Source organism: Enoplosus armatus, chromosome 11, assembly GCF_043641665.1.
Source record: "Enoplosus armatus isolate fEnoArm2 chromosome 11, fEnoArm2.hap1, whole genome shotgun sequence".
Lineage (NCBI taxonomy): Eukaryota > Metazoa > Chordata > Actinopteri > Centrarchiformes > Enoplosidae > Enoplosus > Enoplosus armatus.
This window is the reverse complement of record NC_092190.1, coordinates 14,595,662-14,617,322: the sequence shown is the minus strand read 5'-3', so window position 1 is coordinate 14,617,322 and position 21,661 is coordinate 14,595,662. Positions and strand designations below refer to the sequence as shown.

Genomic DNA, 21,661 nt, shown 5'->3' with positions numbered 1-21,661 from the left:
TGTCGGAGGCTCAGCTGTGTGCGGACCTTACTGTAGATGACTTGTTCTGTTGGGGGGGGGGTTCCCAGCTTCTGTTGCATACATATGGAAAAGGATGGAAATGGTGGCTCAGAGTGGGTTTATGAATAAGAAAGGTCACAAAAGGGTTGCGGCTGTGACATGGACGGACAGCCCACTCAGCAGTTTTCCCTGCCACAAAGAAAATGAGCACTTGAGGGCTTCAGTGAAGCGATAGATTTACACAGGCATTTTTATTGAGGCACCTTACTAGGCTATGTATTCACTGTCATATAAAATCAGCACTCTGACCACTGCACCGCCCATAGCGTGAGCCACCAACACATGGCTGGACTGCAGACTGGGGCTTGCAGCTATAACCGGTAGGCAATCTCCACTCTCTTGGGCAATGGGTGGAAATTACAGGGTCTCCAAACTGACAGCAGTTCATAACAAATTTGAGCTGTAATCATAGGATTCTAACAGTGATATCAAAAGACATTATAATGATCACTTGTAGGGTGAATATCAGGGTGTTGCTTGCAGTAAACTCAACTTTTGTATTTAGTTTTTGTTGCAGCTTGCGTGGTGTTATGAACACTGGAGGACTTTTGGGTTTTTTTTCTGAAAGCCTTCAATGTTCGAGCTCTCCTCCTATAACTAAGCAAAACACTCAAAACTGGTTGCCGTGGCAACGTGGAGAACCTAACCTGGAACAGTTGGAACTGAATACAGCGCGACCTGTAAACACACATGGACACACATATTCACAAGCGCAATGGCACAGTTTTGCTTCCACATCAAGATGCTGTAAATGTCAGAAGACTGTATCTTTCGACATTTTCTGCCTCAGAGAGCGAATATCAAAAACAACATATATCAAGAGAAATTCCCACCATGGGAGAAATGGTGTGGAGAAAACAATCCTTGCATATTATTTCTCTATCACACCATATCTGGATGTTCCTGGAACAAACAGCAGGGCTACTGCGATGTACTGACCCCCCCCCCACACACACACACACCAGGAGAGCTTCTCGTAGAGGAGCTGCTAGTCCAGCTACAACACAGGTACCCACACAGAAACTCTCTCAAAGGGACATAAATGTGCTTCTAGTGACTGTCACAGTTCCCACACAGAGAGTCTGACAGTACCTGCTCATGGCTGGTTAGCTCTGACTACCACCTCTACAATGCTGTCTCCCCCCGTGTCCCCTGACCCCCTTCATCACACACTACACTTCCTATAGTCGTTGCTCTCTCACTCTTTTGTTGCATTTTTTAAATATGCTGCGAGAGTATAATAAAATGTACATTATTAGTAATAATACTGTTTATTCAGGGTAATAAAGGAATGCCAAATTATAAACTACTTTAAGTTTTCTGATATGAAATAATATCCATAAATAGGTACTATTTGTAACTCCAAAAAGCCTACAGCCATAGACAGATTATGAGACATTTTGCGTGTCTTTGTAGTCATTTTGCCTCTATTAGGTCATTTTGGTTCTCTTTAGCCACATTTCAGTTCTTTTCTGCAGTTGATCGTGATTCACTGCTTAGCAAATGGGGTCGAATTTTGTAGTTGTTTTGTGTCTCTTTGTCGTCATTTTTCATCTTTGTGGTAATTTGATGTCGTTTTCTGTCTCTGTGTAGTTTTCTGCGTCTTCTGTGGTCATTTTGTGTCTCTTTGCATTTGTTTGCAGTCGATTCGTTGACTTTCCAACAACAAATTCACTCACTTCATATAGCAGTTCTGGTCCAGGGGTCCTGGACCTGTAACCGGAAGTCCCGTTCAGTAATCCATCCGATACTAGTAAGCACTCTTGGCTCTGGCAGAAGGGGCCACAAGGGGGGTAATCGGATTTAAGGGGGGGCCCATGCCTCGATTCCTACCACTTGACCTGCTTGAATAGGATTGGCTGCATGTAAGCATTATGGCCCCTGGCTCACTCTGATTGGCTGTTGGGAGTTTTCTCCTTCTTCATTTCACCTGTTCATGAACCATCAGAGCTCTAAAGTTCCAGCAGGGGTAGTGGGGTTATATGGTGTTGATATGAGACAAGGATGGGGTCTGCCTGTGTGAGAAATGCCACCTGCTGTGCGCCTCAGCTGCCAGACCTTCAATGGAGAGAGACCACACCCTTGGGTGGCCACTGGCACATTGAAGGGTGACACACACTTAAATTTACACCCAGCATGTACCTTTCAGCTGGGATTCACCCCAGCTTTTCTGTTTCTCCAGTGTTGTCCTAAAGCTGCATGTGAGCATGAATACATGTGTATAAATCCCCATGAATACATGTGTAAAAAAAACACTCATATCCACATGCTGCACACATATCAGAGAGACAGACTGAGCAACAGAGGGACGCAGAAAAGGAAGGAGAGACAGAGCAGCTGTTACATATTCAAATTACTTCCCCCAAAAAAGAACTTGGGTACAAACTGCTACTCATAATCATGATTTATAATTCATTAAATATTCACATGCAGCACATTTAAGATTCCAGCAATTCATCAAACGCTGCTTAGCAAACCAGCATCCACATCAACATCTGCTCAAAACAATGAGGTTCTATCCTGTAGAGGATTGGGATGGTGGTCACACTTTTACTTTGTACAAACAGCAAACTGAGAATTGGCTATTGCACACTTGGAAGACCTATGTGTAAGAACATGAAATCAAGCTAAAGAAAAAGTTGTATTCCCACTGTCTGTCAGCACTGAATTTATTAGAAATTCATTTTGGTCATCAAAACATTTTATTTGTAATAAATGTGATGCTAACAGTGTGCGTAAATTCAATTTTTTCTTTCTTTTTCTACCAACCAACGCTGACTTAAACAAGCCAATGAGAATATATAATCAGTGACACATGCTCTTGCAGACAGCAAGAAGAAAAATGACTTCAGTGGCTCAGTTCAAGGAGGCTTTATGCCTCTCATCTCTAATCAATGAGGGTTTATTTTACGTCTACCATGGGCTGTCTCTCCATTACTCTCATCATTCAATAGTAAAAATAAGTGGGAGGTAATGTGTAATGGTGAGGTCACAAATAATAACACAGGCAGAAGAAGTGCCCCCTTCATTTCCTATTGGATGAATGGTGTCACTGACCAAACACACAAACAAACACACACACACACACACACACACACACACATTAGCAATTGTTGCTCCTCACTTTCCCTCAGGTGAAACCATCTCCAAGTAGTGAAAGGTCCAGTCTATTTTGGTGATTCAGTATTAAAAAATGCAAGAATTGGGACAGTCTGAGAAATCCTCCTCATCCCGGCCACACCTTCCACACCTCCTCACTGCTGCTCCTGAGAGCCATGTAGCTGACTTGAACTCCTGGTTGTAATGAGTGTAATGCTACAGTAACACATTAGTCATGCAACAGGTTGGAGTGGAATGTGAATGACAGCTTACAGAGACGTGAATCACTACAGTTGCTGCTGTGATGCACAAGCAAGTGTCTGCAAAAAAAAAAAAGAAGCAGATTCCAACTCTCAAGGAGCTTAAACAGCGATCCCACAGGTCTGATAGACACACAATGAATTTACAATGCTCTCACATCTAATCTCGCCGCTCCCTTAAACTATATACTCTGTTGCACTAGCAAGTCTGTTATCACTTCAGGAGAAAAATACACCACTCCACTTTTGTGAAAAAGTTAATAATTGCAATACAAAGTTAGCAGTGTTGGGAGAAGGACTGAAATTGAAATGCATCGGATTGAACACACTCAAAATAAAAGCCTCTGGCTAATACATAACAAGTGAATAGTCATTATTTCTGGAAGTGCTAATGAAGAACTCCCTCATTTGGCATTATTTTTTCACACCTCATGAGCATTATTTTACACCATAGGGGCTCAGTGAAAGAAAAATTGTTCTACGACATGAAGTATACTCTCTTCTTCCGCCTCCATGAGTAAAGAGCCTGAGACAGACCGACCGTGAGTTAAAAAGACACCAACAACGCTCTTTAGGGCAGAAAATGGTCATAGTTGAGAGACACCTCGGGCATCTTCTCCCCTCACTCCCCAAAACAGATCACTTTGCGAGATCCCTCACAGACAGGTGAGGGGAGATGTGAGGAGTCAGGAGGAGGGTGCAGCGGATGTGGCTTTAGAGGGCAGCAGTGCAGTGCCTCCTGCTATCACTCCGGACAAAACTGGAGCCTGATTTGGAGAGCTTCCCCTACACCCAGGATCAACTGGGGAGTATTAATGGATTCGGAGTGGATCAACTGATGGCTATCGTATTTCGCTGTTTTGACTCGGTGCACACTGACAACCTAACACACACATCTGCATGTGCACCACTGTGGTGCAATGCAGATGTTTACACCCATGTCTTGGTTTGTCCTTTTGAGAGAAGAAATGGTCTCGTAACCAATTAATTTTTTTATAAAGCAACATGAAGCTGCAAAGATTTATTCGAAGAGCACAAAGCAGCTCAACCTGTGTGTATTGTGATACAGCCTAATGGAGTGTAACACAAGAGTTAGCACTCAATCACAAATTCATCGCCTGTTTATTTGAGCACATTCTCACTCTGGGTTAAGTCAAAGGTGCAGAGAGATAATTAGGAGGAGAAAAGTCTGGTTTTGTCACTATCAATAGCTAAAGTAAACAAACCTGTATACTTTTCAGGATCACAGCTTTAAATGTGTTTATCCCACAACAACAACAACAACAACAACAACGCTGTCTTCAAATGTTTAATATTACTTATTGATCAGGCTCACCGTGGGAGATGGCATTAGTCGCTTTGCCCACACCTTCACTGCCTATCTGATAGTCAAACAACAATGCATATCATTCATGTAGCACCAATATCAATTAACACCAAGTCACACTGTGTTTCCTCGTGTGTTGCACAAGCAGAGACGCAGCCACATGCTCTGCTTAACAAAGAAACTTCACAATGTGGGAAAAATATTGTTTTCTGATTTCTGGCATCAAAATAAGCCTCCATTATTAAAGATATTTAGGTTTGAGCAAACAAACTTGATTCTCTAATCAAACTAAATTTCATTCTTCCAATCAAATCTATTAAAGAATTATTAATAGTCATTCTGCATGAATCCATTTATTTTCTCTGATGTTTCATGAGTTTTGTTGTATTGATTATTTCATCATCAAATGATTTAACAGCTCATATTTTTAACCTACAATTAGATAACAAGCTCAGGTGATTATAATAATTAAATAACATATATCAGAAAAATGCTTTACTCACTAACAGAAAAATAGTTGATTAATTTCAAACAACAGCTGTCCCAGCACTGAAATTAATATTAAGCAACCTACATTATTATAACACTGATTAAATCAATCATTTTAATAAAAGTAACTGATAATTTCTAAAAACTCTTTTAGAAATATGTGGAAAAAGTGCAGCTAATTATTCTGTATTTTCCATGATAAGAAGCTTCAAAAGCTTTCACAAATAAAATCAAAAAGATAGTTTACGGCCGCTAAAATTATTCATATTCATATCAAAGTATGAAAGCTTTTGAACCAATTTGAAATATCAAAATATAAAATGAATGTCAGTGAAATGACATTTAAATAATAAATAGGACATCAAAACTACAATTCATACCTTTGTCTTTTCTAGGTTATTCAAAATGGCTATTAAAAAGGCCTTTTACATAATAAACTTATGAGCAAACAAAATGCTATTACTAAGACAGAATAATAAGCCATCATAATTGTTTTTTGTCCTTAAAAATAGACATAATCTAATTGTTAATCCCACAATGCCCATTAGCACACTGGAGACATTACTCAACAAAACACAACTAAACTATATAAACAAACAGTACACAGAGCAAACAGCAGCTGAAACTACAGCAGCCTCACAAACCAAGAAATGCCAGCAGGCCTGAAGATGAGCTCACACACAGCTTCTTAAATCATAAAACACAAACTCCTCAAGCCTTCTTTAACAACTACTTCACTATAGTAACCATATATATATATTTGAATTTAAATTCAAATCCATGACAATACCTATAATTATTATATCATTATCTAAATACAGGATTTAGAAATGAAGTAAAGAAAGGAAATATAATTTGAGTATTCTAAACCTGAATTATTAAATATAAACAACTAGAATGGATTAAAAATATATATTAAAAAGATTGAAAATGTGCATCAGCTAGATCTTCATAAATTAGGAGAAATACATTCTTCACAGCAGCACAAAAACACGCATTTTAAACTTTAAATTCTAAATTTATGTTAATATTTCTGACAAACTCGTGGGAGGTTTTAACAACAAATTAAATGACCACCGTGGAAAAGCGTTATCCACTTTAAAACGAGTTGAGGTAACAATGTGGAGTTACACCTCCACATGTGATTTCGCCCAGTTCACACTGATTCTCTGCGTGTTTCAAAATGAACACCTGTGCGTCTCATACGCTGCACTCATGTCGACTTCACTGATATGGCGTACATTTCGCTTTAAAGGCCTGCTCAGAAGCAGCTCCGCACACTGCCGATTGGACACGTGTGTCGACATTTAGCTCAATCTGATTCCGCCTATAGCCGTGCAGTATGCAGGACCATCATGGCAGCCATTATGAGGCTCTCCCAACATTGCTATGGCCTACGTGCACACTAACTGTGGGGAGTGGCGCAGGCTTGTACACCATGTTGCAGCTTACAAAATGCCTTCAAATCGAGCCATAAAGCGGTGGAAATAATACAGCAGCTCGATCAGCACACATTCCAAACAAACATATATTTCTCTACAGTGTGGCAGGGCAAAAAAAAACAAAAAACCGAGAGCAGTAATGCAGGAAAGTGTAGCCTGCACTGAAGGGGGAGGACTATGCTGGAAGCGCATAAAGTGTGGGTCACGTGTTCCTCCACAAGGGGCTTGAATATTTACCTTTTTGTCACGCAAGGTAGTCCTTCCCTACAGCCAAAGGCATTGTAGTGAAGAAGGGGTGGATCTATACGTGTTGAGAGTCTATAGGCTGCAAAATCTGCCACAAACGAACGAGTTTATTACGCATAACGCACAGGGAAAATGCTTATTTTTTATTTCCACGCAATCAAAAGCTCGTGGGTATCTTGTGTTTGTATGCTGCGTGGACAAGCAGACACAGAAGCACAAAACGTGACAGTGGTGGAGTGGTTTGTGGAGTTTAGGGTCTGATCTATAGATTTGCTCACAAAACCTTCGACTCGCGCTTTTCCTCGCGCACACACACACACACACACACACAATCTGTGTTTCTCACATACATGCACACACATGCATATAGTATATAGAGGCTCAGCTGATTGGTATGCAACTCACCGTGCATTGCAGTGTTACAGTGAATAATGAAACCCAACTTTATCGCCTACATACAGGGAAAATAGCCTTGTGGGGAAACAATTACAGTATGCGCAGCAGCCTATATGAAAGTCTGATTACTAAATGACAGATTCAATTAAGATGCAATTATTACACGTACGCACGTCGCGTGTGAGTGTCCATGTGTTACAGTGGGACAGGCCCTTTTACTGCAGATCACGCGATATGGCAGCAGCCACCGTGTGTTCTGCGGATGTTGGGACTAAACTGCTTCTTTGTCGCTTTCTTTTGTTAAATCGCCATGCAGTTACATTTCCAGCGCCAGGAAATAAAACAACAACAGCCAGTTTGGAAAAAAAACCCACAGAGAAGCCGAGAAAAGAGGGTAAAACGGGCGTGCTATATTTCACAGCGGAAGCCTACAGGTCACAGTCTGCCATGGGGCACAGTATAGGCGTATGACACAATGTGTGCGTGTGTGGGTGAGAGTGAGAGTGTGTGTCAGATTGTAGGCCTACCTTAGTTTTTTGGGAACAGAGTAGTCTACCTCTATCACCTTTCCGTGTAATTCAACTTTACCTGTAGGGAAAATTGATAGTGTAACATTAGCTGTGTGTGCATGAGAGGAACAATGCAAGCTGGTAGGCCTACACAGCAACACTTTGAATCACTTCACCAAGTAGGTGCGTCCCCATTCAAACAGATCCCCCCCCCCCCACCCCCCCTCCCTAAAAAAAGTACACTACACGGGCGCGTTGTGCGGCGGATAAACTGGGTATGTTTAGATTAAAACAACCACAGTGGGACATTTTGAGGGTCACAATCGGAGGAATCGGCGCCAAAATATAGCATGATAAGCTTATATAGTATGGGGGGAAACGGGCAGCCATGCTTTCCACTCCCACAACCCTCACAGTGCAATGAGGGGTATTTTTTTTTTCCTGCTCTCAGTAAAGAATGCAACATCAAAGAAGAGATGGTTTTGAAAGGAGAATGACTTGTACTGTTTCTATTCTAGGTAGGTGTCTCTTAATTCTCCGTGTTGAGCCGACCGGAGGTGAATTTGAAGCGCTCCTCGGCGGAGCTTGAACACGGGTTTTCGTTACTATTATGAGTGGCCTGGCGCAGCACGGAATTAGCGTCTCACCTCGTCCCCCCTCAGCTACCTGTTTATTAGCTCTTTCCTCCGGACCCCCGTGACCCACCTCCAAGACACCTCGTAAAAACATACCCAGACACCAGAGGAACATGGATCTGACAAGTTTTCCGCGGTCGCTTCGCTCTGCTCTCTTCAATAAAATCAAGATAAAAAATAAGTGAAAAATAATTATGCCTACCCGAACCATCAGACCATCCCATACATTCCAGCGGGTGATTGCAAAGTAGCGCCCCACACTATCGGAATCTCCAAAATATAGGTTATTGTGCGCGTTAATAGCGTTACGACGGCTCGTGTTTTCTTTAGCCAAACGGGCACTAAAGCCCCGAGTGTGTCCTGTGATCGATAATTTATCCAATTTTTGGGCTGGAGCGTGCATTGCTGAGCGTTCATCTAAACTCTGATGGCACACGGATGTGATCGCAAAACACCGTCCCGAGCAAATAAAGAAATAACACAAGCAATGATTAATATTTCACACTTCGGACACGCCGAGCTTTTGGTGTTTTTAACCTGATCTTGCAGTTTGACCCGCTGTGAATTTTTCCCCCTCCTGTCACCAGCAGCATCACTTATCAAATCCACACTTACCAGAAAGAGTCTCTATAGCCTTTATGGCCGAGTTCTGGTCGGGGAAGTCCACAAAAGCATAGCCGGATTTCAGTAGGACCTGGTCGGCCACTGGCAGCTTCCTCTCCCCAAAGAGCTGCTTCAAGTCCTCGACAGTGACCGAAGGACTTAAATTCCCAACATATAGTTTGTTCATGATCTGAAAGGAGCAAATCTCGAAGGGGTATCAGGTCTTAAGAGTGTGTGAGAGAGAGAGTGGCGATATTCAAATAAGTAGAAAAATAAAATAAAAAAATAAAATGAAAAGAGAAAATAGAAAAATCTGCTGGGATTTAAAAAACGCAGCAATTACCCCCCAGGAAATTACTAAGCTATAGGCGACCCCCCAGCACCAACTCTGGCCCTGGTCTAACTCTTTTAACAGGGACTGGGGGAAAAAAAGTGTCGTTACGACGCTACTCTGGAGCCAACAAGCACCGCCTCTAAATAAAATCTCCCTTAAAATCACAAGAAAAAAAATGTTTGGAGATGCATGTGGGATCACTCCTGGTTCTCCAGCGTAGAAAGTGCATTAGGGTATGAAAGTGGCATGATGATCACTGGGTACATTCAGCAAAGGGATGGGCTTAAAGGAAGGCAGAGGGGTTATTTCATCAAATCATAATAAGGGCCGTGCCTTGGGTCCCTTCAGGCTGGGGGAGTGAAAAAGGGCTACTGTGTGGAAAATCAAGTCGTTGTCACTGTACTTGTCGACCCAAACAGTGTCACTGATCCGCACAGTTTGCCTTTTATTTATTTATGAGCGACACAGAAATATGGATTTATGGAGCCGGTGTACGCAGGGGGTCCAAAGCTCGCTGTGGACGCCTGTTGGAGATATTACCCTATAATAAAAACATGTGGGATAACATTCATGATCTTGTATTTGACTACAATTATAAAACTGTGGGGGAGGGGGGGGTATTGTTTAAACAATATAGAAAGTGAAACCTAGAACAGCCCTTCTTGTACGCTCTGTCCTTGCAGAGAGATAACAGTGAAATAAACTGTTCTACATTTTCACTGTGCATCCTCATCAGGGGCCACTGTTGAAGACCCGCAGCCTGTGTCCCATTCACTTTAATGTTATTAAAGGCGATGACACTTTCACTTTGCATCTCAACCTGTGTGTAGTGCCAATGGACCCAACTGCAACATGTAAAACCTGAGCAAATATTTATTTTTAGATGCTGATAAGGAGCAGTGAGGGGATTCCTGGCCCTCAGCTTCTGTCTGTGCAGGAGGGAGGCGCCCTCTATGCAGTGTCACTCAGCCAGTCTGAGCTCATACTCCAGGATACAGACATGGTATAGCATCTTTTTTTCTTTTGTAATGTAGGTGTGTGCATGTGGGTGTTGTTTTAGAGGGAAGCAAAGCTAAGTTAAGTAAGGTGGATTTCAAAACAAAAGCTCAAATATAAGGGAAGGGCCTGTGGACACAGAGCTGCATGGCGAAGAAGGGGGATGGAAGGGCAGGCTGCAGTGCTCATGCATGGATGTGTGGCCTTGTACCTACACTAGTTACCAAGGGGAGGAGCCTTTGCCTACAGCACTTGAGTGTTTCTACATGTGACTCGCCTGTGCCTTGGAACATTACTGCCACCCTACTGTAGTGGAGAGAGTGCCAGCAGCAGGAGTGACCATTCCTCTCCTTGTTTACGTCAGTGTGTGAACAGAGGAATGTCCAAGCTGTGGCCTATTTACAAAACAGCTCTTTAGTTACTTTCCTGATGACATGCTAACACAGTTGTTGCAGGCCTTTCTGCTGAGGCCTCATCCACAGTTCAAATAAATGACCCATTCATTTCACAGCTCATTTACAACACTACGTCATTACTATATTCATCTTTCAACTCTTGACATTGAATGCATGATTTATAAATTAAACAATATCCAATGACTTTAACCTGCTTGCCTTTGCATTAACATTTAAATAGCAGTAAAATCTACTACACAATGCAGATACAAATGTCACCATACACTAGACCACAAGATTTGCTTACATCCTTTCCTGTTAACGTTCCTTGTTTTCCGGACCAATTAAGTCCATATGCTGACAAATCAGGCAACCACCCAAAATGATTTCCACTCAGAGGAAAATTAACTGGAACTGGAAGGGGTGTGACATTTGGGGGGGGGGGGGGCAGAGTTGCCTGCTGACCAAAAACAAACAACACACACATACATGTAGACTTGTGGTAGAAGAGGGAAATAAATAGGATTATGCTGTTTCCAAGGTGTGGTCAGCTGTGTGACCGGTGCCTTTTCATGGTCTTCCCGCTTTCCTCTGAACAGTTTGAGAAACATAGTTTAGTACCTGATTCATCCTATTACCTTCTAGTAATTCAATTACTTGCTTTATCTCTCACTGCATACACAAAGGGGTGTTGGATAAAAGAACCATTCAAACAAACAGCATGGAAAACAAAATTAGGATTAAAAGGAAACTAAAATAAAAAAAATACAAGTTTCTGGTTGCATTGTCGTATCCCCTGTGGGATGAAACATAGTACAACAAGAGTTTACACATTCCTATCAACATCCAGACTGTCTCAAAGGTCCATTCTTCTGTTATGCTGTGCAAACAAACCAAAGTGTAAAGAAACTATTTACTTAACTATTGCACACAAGTACAGTTTTGAGGAAGTGGCAGTTTAAATAATTTTTTGTTACATTACTATTATTGCCTGTATTTGAGAGGGACATTTACATGCAAAACATGCTAAAAACATCTAAAATACACTAAATATAAACAAAAGTTAAGACAATTTCAACATCAACCATGTCTTATATATTAGCGCATCAATATCTTTACGACAGGAAGCTTTTGCTTTACTTTTTAAGTGCTAATACTATTATAATTTTATTTAAAGGGTTAGTTCACTGAAATGACAAAAAAAGGAAAACATTTGCCGAGCACCACAACTGAAATCCATTCACCTCCTTTGTATTTGAGAGAAGAATCTCAGAATGGATATTTCAAAATCATATGAAAACAAACAAAACACAAATGTTCAGAATGTCTTGATCCCACGAGAGATAAGTGAGAAAATATTTTTTTATACAATTTGAGTGAACTGACCCTTTACGTAAAGAAGAAGCCTGTTTTTACTGCTCTTCTTTAACTTGAAGATTTGTGAGCTTTTTTTTTCCACCACTGGCAAAAATTGAAAAACTACAATAAACTCAGACTCCAACAAGTCATGCAGTTTATCATGTTCTGAACTGTGTCGTCTGTGATGGATGCTGGAACAAGTTTGGTCTCCTCTGTGACCAGTAGGGGTAGATGTCGGACCTCAGACCCTCACAGCCAGACGCTGCTCGGCAGGTCTTGCATCACCTCATGGCGAGTACAGTGTGTATGTATAGATATGTATAGTTTAAAGTTGTGCCTGCCTGCCTGATAAGCAGTGGCATTTAATGACAGATTTATAGTTTCTAGTCAGGGAATAAAAGCCTCATGATCAGACTGAATTGCCAATTTGTTTCACATCATTATTTGAACTGATGAATCTGAGATGTGGGAAAAGATTTAAAGGTCTGAGACCCTGCCAGGCTTTTCTGACAGAAAATAACCCTACGTGGACACAGGCCCTAAAAAAATATGTGGCTCTCTCAATATTTTTCCCAGGGGTTATTAGATAAGCTGGAACTTTACTAATGCATTTAGCCATACCCATTCACGTACCATCACACCAACTCAATATCAGTTGTATAAATCGTGTTGAAACACTAGTTTATTTCAAGTAGCGGGATGATGATTCTAGGTAATGATTTTCAAGTTTACTTACAAGAGCTCAACTAGTAACTTGGATACATAGTTTATAAGAGGAAGGCATTTTAGACTAGATATGTGAGCTCAACATCATTCAGTTGTTGATTTGGTCGTTTAATAGTGGCTCACCAGTTTTTATTTAGTTGAGCGATTCTGTAGAAATTAGCGCATAGCAATGCGATAAGATGAAGGCTTTAATACATCCTCATCTGTATCAAAACAGCCTTGCAACAGTAAATGGTTAAAGGCAATGTAGAAGTGTTGCAAGGAAGGACATGAGTCAAAGTGAAAAAGTGCATCTTCCTTTTAATCTGTTCAAAGATGAATATTCCCTCAATTGTATACAAAAAAACATCAAAACATTAATATATTATTTACGGCAGATGTTGCCTATACAGTTAAAATTAAAACCATGAGGGGACAGCTTGGGTCATGTCCAGTGACACTGCTTCACAACTGATCTCAGTATACATTTACTGGTCATAGACATTAGCAAACAGAAGTGTGATGATCACCTTAAGAAAGAAGATCTATTCTGAAATCAATCATACCACTCAGAAACATTTCCTGTCTGTGCTTGGGAAGAGGAAGGGCTTGACAGCAACGTTCAATAGCGACCTGTGAACCAAAGCAGAGTCATCAGACAAACCCCCAACACACTGCAACCTGTTGAAGGCCTCAATAAAACGCTTTATGAAAAGGACTCACGGGGAGAATAAGACCGCGATCTGGATCGAGACCTGTAAGCCCCTCTGTAGTATGGTGACGGAGATCGCCTTCTGAAACAAGGCAAAATTATTAGTTTTCTTTTTTCCATGTTAGTAGAAACTGAACAGGAAACCACTGATAATCTGTAGGATTACTGCATCACAATGGAGATAGTCACCTATATGATCTGTAGTAGTCCCTGTCATCATAGCGATCATAGCCACCTCTGTCGTATCCACGGTCATACCCACGGTCGTAGTCACGTGAAGAGCGTCGAGGACCGCTTGGACCACCTCCACCACTACACAGAAGACAGTACAAGGTTGAGATTTTGTTTGGGTTTCCTACTTAACAATTTCATTGTTTTGTTTTATTTTCAGTTTCCTTTGAGAAATTAGATCGAAACATTTAATGAAAAAAAGCTCAACACATCAGATCACATCTAATAAATGGAGCAATTGTGTTTTATTTTACCTAATTGATCCACACAAACACTCAGCACGTGTCAGGTGGCTTACTATGTAGGCCGGCCCATGTAGATTCCAGGGGTTGGGGTATGAGGTCTTTTTGTGATGGAGAAGTCGACCCTGATCCTACGACCATCCAGCTCCATGCCATTGGCTCGCTCCTTTGCCTGACAGTGAACAAACATATAAATGACCTCTTTAGGCCCAGAAAATATTCAGATTTGACATGGGCCTCTGTCATCACAAATTTTATACCTCTTTAGCGTCATCTTTGTTCTCAAAGTAAACAAAAGAAAAGCCCCTGGAGCGCCTCGACTGCTGGTCATACACAATACAGACATCCGCCAGGGGGCCGTATTTAGAGAAGACTTCCCTCAGATCCCGCTCTGTTGTGTACAAGCTCAGGCCAAACACACCCAGGCAACAGTTTGGATCTGGATTAGCCTGCAAAGATATTAAGACGCTGATATGATCATACACTTTAATGTAATTAACAATTAAGAGTCCTTAATACTCAAAACAAAAAGGTAGGGTTTTCTTTACAATTGAGTTTCTGTATTATTATTAAATTCTGTATTAGTATATAGCAGTGTTTAGGATCTAAGATAAAAATACTTATGCAGGAAGAACACAGGCAAAGCCGATTGACTTTTAAATTATGACAAACGTCTTGCACCCACAAGGGCCATTGAGCACTTACGCGGTTGCCGATGTGCCTGCGGCGGTTGGACATGGGTGAGCGGCTATGGCTCCTGCGCCGGCGCTCTCCACTGTAGGACCTGCTGTGAGATCGGCGGCGATAGGACCTTGAGCGGGAGCGAGATCGGCTATAGTGTCTACGTGAGCCACGGTGGGAATGGGAGCTGTATGGACAGAAACAGTTCAACATCCATATTGGCTCTATGGTTGTTCACATCCAATTTCTCTACCACTGATTCAAAAGACAGACAAGCATTTATATATCCAGTCTGTCCACAAGGAAAGAGTTTTACGCCACTGTAACTCCAAAACAATTGTCACTCACCCAGATTTCGACCTGGACCGAGACCGAGATTTAGAGTGGGAGTGGCGGGAGCCTTCTTTTGAACGAGCAGGTGAGCGAGCCGGGGAGCGGCTTGCTGACTTCCCTGAGCCCCGTGGACTCACGCTCCTGGATGCAGAGCGAGACTCCTGAACGAACCACACACACACCAACACACCTCTTATCAGCACCAATGAGAGGACAAACTGAGAAATTTTGCCCAAATAATGCTATGTAGTAAAGAATTAAGACTATCCTGTGAAAAATACAGAAAAGAACAGAATTTAGGATTGTGGATTAGGAATGCAGGTTAATGCTATTTTTGTATCCATGAATCAAATGACATCAATATGATTACATTAATCAATATAATTAAATTGTCAACATAATGAAAAAACAGAAATGTGTCAGTTGTGTAAAAATTGCAATGATTTAAACTAATATGTGTATTCAATAACAAAAACATGCACGCATTTGACAAACAGAGCAGAAGATTACTTAGCACAGTGACCATATCCAGATTACTTCCTTAACTTCATTTCTGTAACTTCATTACTTCACATTATTCTTCTTTCTTCAATTGTCTTACTTCTTCTTACTTCCCCCATCTCACACACTGCCCACACTTCTTCCCTCCTCATGATTTAGCATGCATTCAACAATTCAGCTTCACACATCTGAGCTTCATATTATTGAAAATAAAGTGGACATGAGACTTCTTCCGCATTTTCTTCGTCCAATCTTAACCTTTATGAAAAAGAAAAGGATGAAGAATATATGACTACAATTAAAACTGCACCCTCATTCAACTTTTAATGTGTTATTACGATCTTATGACATGCATGGGAATGTTTAAGACCACATAATACAAATCTTTAATGTTAGTTCTATAAATATTTCACATTCAGTGGTTCTAAATTCACTGTTCACTGTCCTATCGGCAACTTTGAGTTAGAAGCGTATGAAGCATCTTAGATGAGAACATTAACAAAGGAAGGTGTGATAATCTTGAAAACTGCTGCCAAAACTGAAAGGTAAGCATGTGAACACACGTTCATCTAATTTTTCCATTCTGGTTGTATCTAGACACTGTGGTGTCGGACATCTGAGTCTGTCTGCATCAGGAAAACAGAACAAACAATATCGTCCAATACATGTACACATTCACAAGATGGTAAAGAACAATATGAGCTATGATTCTTCTTAAATGGATCCTGTTGACATAATTTCTGTCAAGTGGCCTCTTAGGCATGAAAGTGTATATCAAACCACTGAATGTGAATAAAACCTACTCAAGATTACACCCCACCAACAGTGCCTTCATTTCTTTTTTTTCTTTTTTTTTTTTTAATAAATTTTGGCTTATAGTAGCCCAAACGACCTCAAGATTCTGCTTCCACTCATTTGTATTGACTTGACAGACATGACACCATGGGAGCCAATCTTCAGCACAAAGCGTTAGATATACCAAGATTAAAGAAATAGACATTTTCTTGAAAGAGAAACTGTTTAAACACAGTGGCACACACAAACATATACTCGTGGCCTTGTACTGTTCATTTACTTGCACTAAAAAACGTCAAGGAAGTAAGAAGTCATTGAAGTGTGGCCTTCATAGTGCTGTGCATGCCGGATGCAACTTGCAAAGAACAGTATATGGGGTATAGCTATTACTCTAGAGAGGTTTTTCACTAATATTACTAGCCAAGATGCAACGATATGCCAGTTTTGCATTGGCATTGTAGGGGTTAAATGTGCGAGTAAATGCACACGAATAAGAAGAAATCTTGAGGTCGTTCGTTTTCGTTTCAAATGGTTAAAATGTTTAACACATTATGTCGCTTGATTGACACAAGTTGCCGCGCCCAACATTTGAGAAACCATAATGACATTATAAGATTAACGTTAGCAAACGTTTACTCACATCACTCAATCGAGATCTTATCTACTGTCTCCAAATGCAAATTACTGCCATATTACAATTACTATTATTTTATTTAATTCGTTCAATTAATGTCGGTCTATTGAATTAACAGTTAACGTTAGCTATATTCAAGATGTTGAAGCTTTAATAACGCTATTTGCCAACACAGATAACATTATGCTGATAAATAATTAATGTTAATGATAAACATCCAAACCCTCTTTGTGATTATCCACAGGTTTGGTTAATAACTGGGTTGGTTGGCTAAAGTTGGCATCAACATCGCAGCCTTTGCACAGCAATTCCCATACTGACAGACAGGGCCTGTGGCCTAGCTATTGTTGATAAGCTAAGGTTAGCCAGCTAGCTAAGGAAAATTAGCAGGTGCTTATTGTTTACTGTGACGTGGCATTGCCTGTGGCTCACTTTAGTCACCTGATATTACAAAATCAAAATTAAAACGACATGCTTATGTTTTATAAAATAACTGAGAAACAGATTTTAACAGGAGAGTTGCGCTAGCTAGCTAATGTTAGCTAACCAGTATTAGCCAACACAATATGACTATGCTACCATTTGAGTTCCGTATAACCAATTAATTTGTACGTTAGTTCCATAAAAACGTTAATGTTACAATCAAAGCCTTCAAAAAGCTCATACGTACCCGCTCGCCATAACCTTTGTCGTTATCGCTCATTTTAAGAGACACAGCGGATATAGCTGTTAAAATTACAGATGTTGATGCCCCGGTGCTAACCAGGTAGCTTAGCTACAATCTACAGTTTATGTGTGTGCTAACTAGAGTATTGTGTGCGCTGCAGCAGCAACTTGTAACGTTAACGTCACACGTTAGCTCTCCCGTCCTTCAGGCTTTCGTTGGATATGGCTGCTGTGATAGATGCCATTCTGGGGGGGCACATGACCATAATAAGCAATTACATTCTTCCCTAATGTACTCTTATAGTTATGAAGTTTGTTCAAAGCACGACAAACTAAGCACTTAGTTATAGTTTGCCATTCAAGGGACTGTCAAAGTGAATGAAAGATGGTGCAACATAACATAGCTCCAATGGAAATAAGACTTTTTCAAAAGTTGATGAAATGTTTAAGTTTCAGGGTTTAAGAGTCATATTTCCAACCAGGACATTAATCAAGTTCACTTAATGTTTTACTTTGAGGGATTAACAATCAAGCAACTGACCAAATGACCAAAACAACGAAATTGTCCTCTAAATGAAAACATATAAGAAGTCAGTGCATTTAGCTTGTGTTCTACTTAAGGAATGTATTGAAGGTTTTTTTTATTTATATAAAATTATTAAAAATAATGATCATAATAATAACAAATAATTATTTCTTATATTCTATCTGTTACCATTTGATGATTTATAATAAGACCAGTTTTGGAAGATAAATATTTTTCACACATCATCACCACTAGGGATGCATGCCATTAACACCATACCACAGCGCTAACAGTCTGTTCCTGCTATCTATTCCTCACCTATTTAATGTTTATTTGCCTTTATTCTTTTTCCTCTTTCATTGCAGCTTTATTTTGGCAGCAAAGAGCAGAAAATGATACCTGGAATCCTGTGGATAAGGAGTAGGTAAGATGTGGCTGTTTATTCCAGTATAAGAGCACTCATAAGTGCTGCTCCCTGGAGGGGTACAGGAAAGCACAACAAAGACCAGCGGTGCAAACAAACTTTGTTTTTGTTTGATTTGTCAGTTTTAAAACTGAAACTTACAGGGTTTAGTGCAGTGGAAGGGTAAGGTCAAACATGATTGAATTATTTGTTGTTTTTGAGCAGAAAAGGATCTCGTCAGCCTGAAATTCATCAGTACTGTATATGTTCCACCTGAAAGCAATACCAGAAAACCCATGCACCACAATGCAAGGCCTCTGCAAGAAACAGATGTGACAAAAGATGTGTAAACCAGACACATTAATCTTACTGTTGCATTTTACTTTATTCAAAGTGAGCAGAAGCTGAGAAGGAGGCAGGAATTGGAACAAACTGATTCAGAGATTGGATGCAGTGATCTAACTGGCAGCAGCAGGCACAAAAAAACATATCACAGGGCTGAATTTAGTTATAAGAAATGCAGCTTTCAATTCTTACTTGCCATTTTATTTCACCTTATGACATCTTTATTGCAGATTAGTAGAATGTACTCTAAGAACTGTCTGAACACAATCTAAAACTACAGACTAGAATTTGTGATGATAATTCAAAATATTAATATAGAAAAATGAAATTGCTATTAGGTAATGTTGCCCATATAATCTACTCAAGGCCAGAAGTCATAATGACCCATTTTCCACATCTGACATGACCTGAGAGCAGATTTGAACAGAACATGACAGAATTACAGAATGTAACACTCTGGATCCAGTTACTCGTTGACGCCTGTTAGGGAGCAGAGAGAGCATTGACTTAATCATTTTGAATGTAAGAAAGATTTTTTTTTTTCAGTCAGTATATGTTTAAGTTCACCTACCACAGTTATACAGGACATTTATTTTGTGAAGATCTAGAGCACTTGGTCCGTCTCGCTGCCCAATGGGAATGTAAGGATCTGGTCTGGGGATTATTGTTGGTCCACCATCTTCAGAGAAGGCATATCTGGATGAAAGATAAATAAAGTATATGGTATGGTGATGCCCTGGCAAAACATTCAAAACCTACAATTATGTTTCCTCAAAGAGCGGCTCACCTTCCATAGTGCATGACAGAGTTGTAGTCATATGGACTATTGAGATTGTTCGTCACCTGTTTCCTGAAGTTATGAATTTGGTCTGTCAAAACATAAAAGATAAAGGTAATGAAACTTATTTGGTGAGAAAAGAATTAAGTAGGTGAAGAAAAGGCTTTCTGAATGCAGTAACATAATGTTGGGAGGTGATCCTAACCTGGCATGATGTTTTTCCATACAATTGAGACATAGTGGTCTCGGTCCGAGCGAGACTGCTCGTGTACAAAGCCGAGGGCGTGCATGAACTCGTGGGCAGCGACTCCCGACCACATGCACCCAGGAGTCTGCAGTGACAGGGTCTGGCTTCCTCCTGTCTGCCCCAGAAACGACCAGCAGCTTGGGGTACAGAACAGAAATGACGTGTTATCATCCCAATGTAAATCTCAAGAATCATATCACTATGAATTTCAAGACAGGTTTTGCATGTAAAAGCTCATACTCACCCATATCTAGGCTGAATATCAAGGAAACTGCTTTCATGAGTGCGTGGAACAAATTTGATACACGTTCCAGAGGAAATGTCTTGCATCCCAGTTTCTATGGTGATTCTCTCCATGTCGTCTACCATGAAAAAAATTTAAATTCAAATTACACAGAAAGATTTGAACTACCAATGCCTTTGCAACACCTCTTTAAATTTGTGGATTCATACCATAAAGCGGAGAGAGCATGAAGGGGACATAAACAAATCCGTCAACTGATTTAGGCCACAGACAGGCATTGCCAGGGCACGTTATGGCGCTCCGTACATATGAGGTGGCAATATCTCCCTCTCTGAATGACAGTCCTCGGGGGGCTCGCAACCCTGATGAGAAAAAATATACTAAACTACTATACTGAATTTAACTTAAATCAGTACAATTTTATATAATTTACAGCTTACTTACTGCGATTGACTTCCAGGATTTGGTCCATTGCATTCATTTCATCACGCTCTGTAATTTCATCTGAACACAAAAACAAAGACAGATTTAATAGTCTTCCTCTATTTTCCATAATCTGAATTTTAATCATCAAAGTGTTGTCTGCATGCATGATGAAGTGCATGTAAAAGAAACCTTTTCCATGAGCCCACCTGAATATTTTCTTTTCAACCTCACTTTTCCCTCATGTACTCCCGTAGAATTCTTTAATACAAAAGGTGCATTATAATACATTTTGCAAAGCATGACAAGACCAAAAGGGACATTTGCTCTAAAATATTTTCTCTTGGTACTGACCTTAACAGGTAGAGTGTACGCCTGGGTCAGCAGGCCAAACAAGATACCCAGAAGGATCATGGTAGAATGCATTGCTGTGTTTTTCAGACTGGTATACCAGTTTCAGTCCGCAGTCTTGCAAGAGCTAAATGAACTCCTATATACCCACTTCTCCTCCAGTGCTCTGTACTGATTGGGCACATGTTCTATGATGAAGCATGATTAAGACCCCTCATCATCCAGTGTATGCAATTTACTCAAGTCCATTGCTGATCCGTAACAGGTGGACCTGATGCTGACCTTCACCTGTGCCCCGTACTTAGCGCATGTTAGATTCAGCACTTTCATAAATGAGACACTTAAAGGTGTTTTGCTGCTGGAGGTGCTACAACTCAGCAGTTGCTATCAGGAGAATAACTGTCCACCCAGTCCAACAGACCAGCAATTTGTGTCTGACTGTACTGGCAACCAGTGATTTTGTGATGAAGTATCAGTTGATAACTGTCCTGACAACAATCATTTTGTCACATGGGTAAATATATAAAAACAAAACCTTATCCTTCTCCAAATATTCTTTCTATCTTTATCAAGGGGGCAATTTGAAAGGCAATGGCTGAGGAAAGAATCCCACGTATTAGCAGTTTATGAAATCTTGCCTCCATGGTTACTGCAAGAACATTAGTGCTATTAAATGTCTGTATCTGAATTACGG

General features: G+C 40.5%; 3 protein-coding genes across 12 annotated transcripts in view; all 3 read right to left on the bottom strand.

Annotated features, from left to right (window-relative positions):
• Window positions 1–9,253, bottom strand: part of igf2bp2a (insulin-like growth factor 2 mRNA binding protein 2a) — a 44,464-nt gene extending 35,211 nt beyond the window's left edge. For all 9 annotated transcript variants that reach the window (XM_070914352.1, XM_070914354.1, XM_070914355.1 and 6 more), the window contains exons 1-2: window positions 9,079–9,253; window positions 7,847–7,907 (exon numbers count right to left, since the gene is read on the bottom strand). In XM_070914352.1, coding sequence (XP_070770453.1) covers window positions 7,847–7,907; window positions 9,079–9,253 — 236 coding nt within the window. The remainder of the gene's footprint in view (window positions 1–7,846; window positions 7,908–9,078) is intronic.
• A 3,903-nt stretch (window positions 9,254–13,156) lies between these two features.
• Window positions 13,157–17,736, bottom strand: tra2b (transformer 2 beta homolog). Of its 2 annotated transcripts, none has more exons than XM_070914568.1 (8): window positions 17,655–17,736; window positions 15,070–15,215; window positions 14,746–14,908; window positions 14,301–14,489; window positions 14,097–14,212; window positions 13,757–13,879; window positions 13,579–13,649; window positions 13,157–13,488 (listed from the first exon to the last, which is right to left on the bottom strand). In XM_070914568.1, the coding sequence occupies exons 1-8, from the start codon at window positions 17,685–17,687 to the stop codon at window positions 13,478–13,480; spliced, it is 852 nt and encodes a 283-aa protein (XP_070770669.1). In that variant the 5' UTR covers window positions 17,688–17,736; the 3' UTR covers window positions 13,157–13,477. The 2 variants fall into 2 exon arrangements, with proteins under 2 accessions (XP_070770669.1, XP_070770671.1); XM_070914570.1 differs by having other exon boundaries at window positions 13,579–13,646.
• A 1,654-nt stretch (window positions 17,737–19,390) lies between these two features.
• hce2l1 (high choriolytic enzyme 2-like 1) lies at window positions 19,391–21,042 on the bottom strand. Its single transcript, XM_070915023.1, has 9 exons — window positions 20,971–21,042; window positions 20,826–20,877; window positions 20,638–20,697; window positions 20,403–20,555; window positions 20,194–20,311; window positions 19,908–20,086; window positions 19,712–19,793; window positions 19,496–19,620; window positions 19,391–19,404 (listed from the first exon to the last, which is right to left on the bottom strand). The coding sequence occupies exons 1-9, from the start codon at window positions 21,040–21,042 to the stop codon at window positions 19,391–19,393; spliced, it is 855 nt and encodes a 284-aa protein (XP_070771124.1).
• Between the last annotated feature and the right edge of the window lie 619 nt (window positions 21,043–21,661).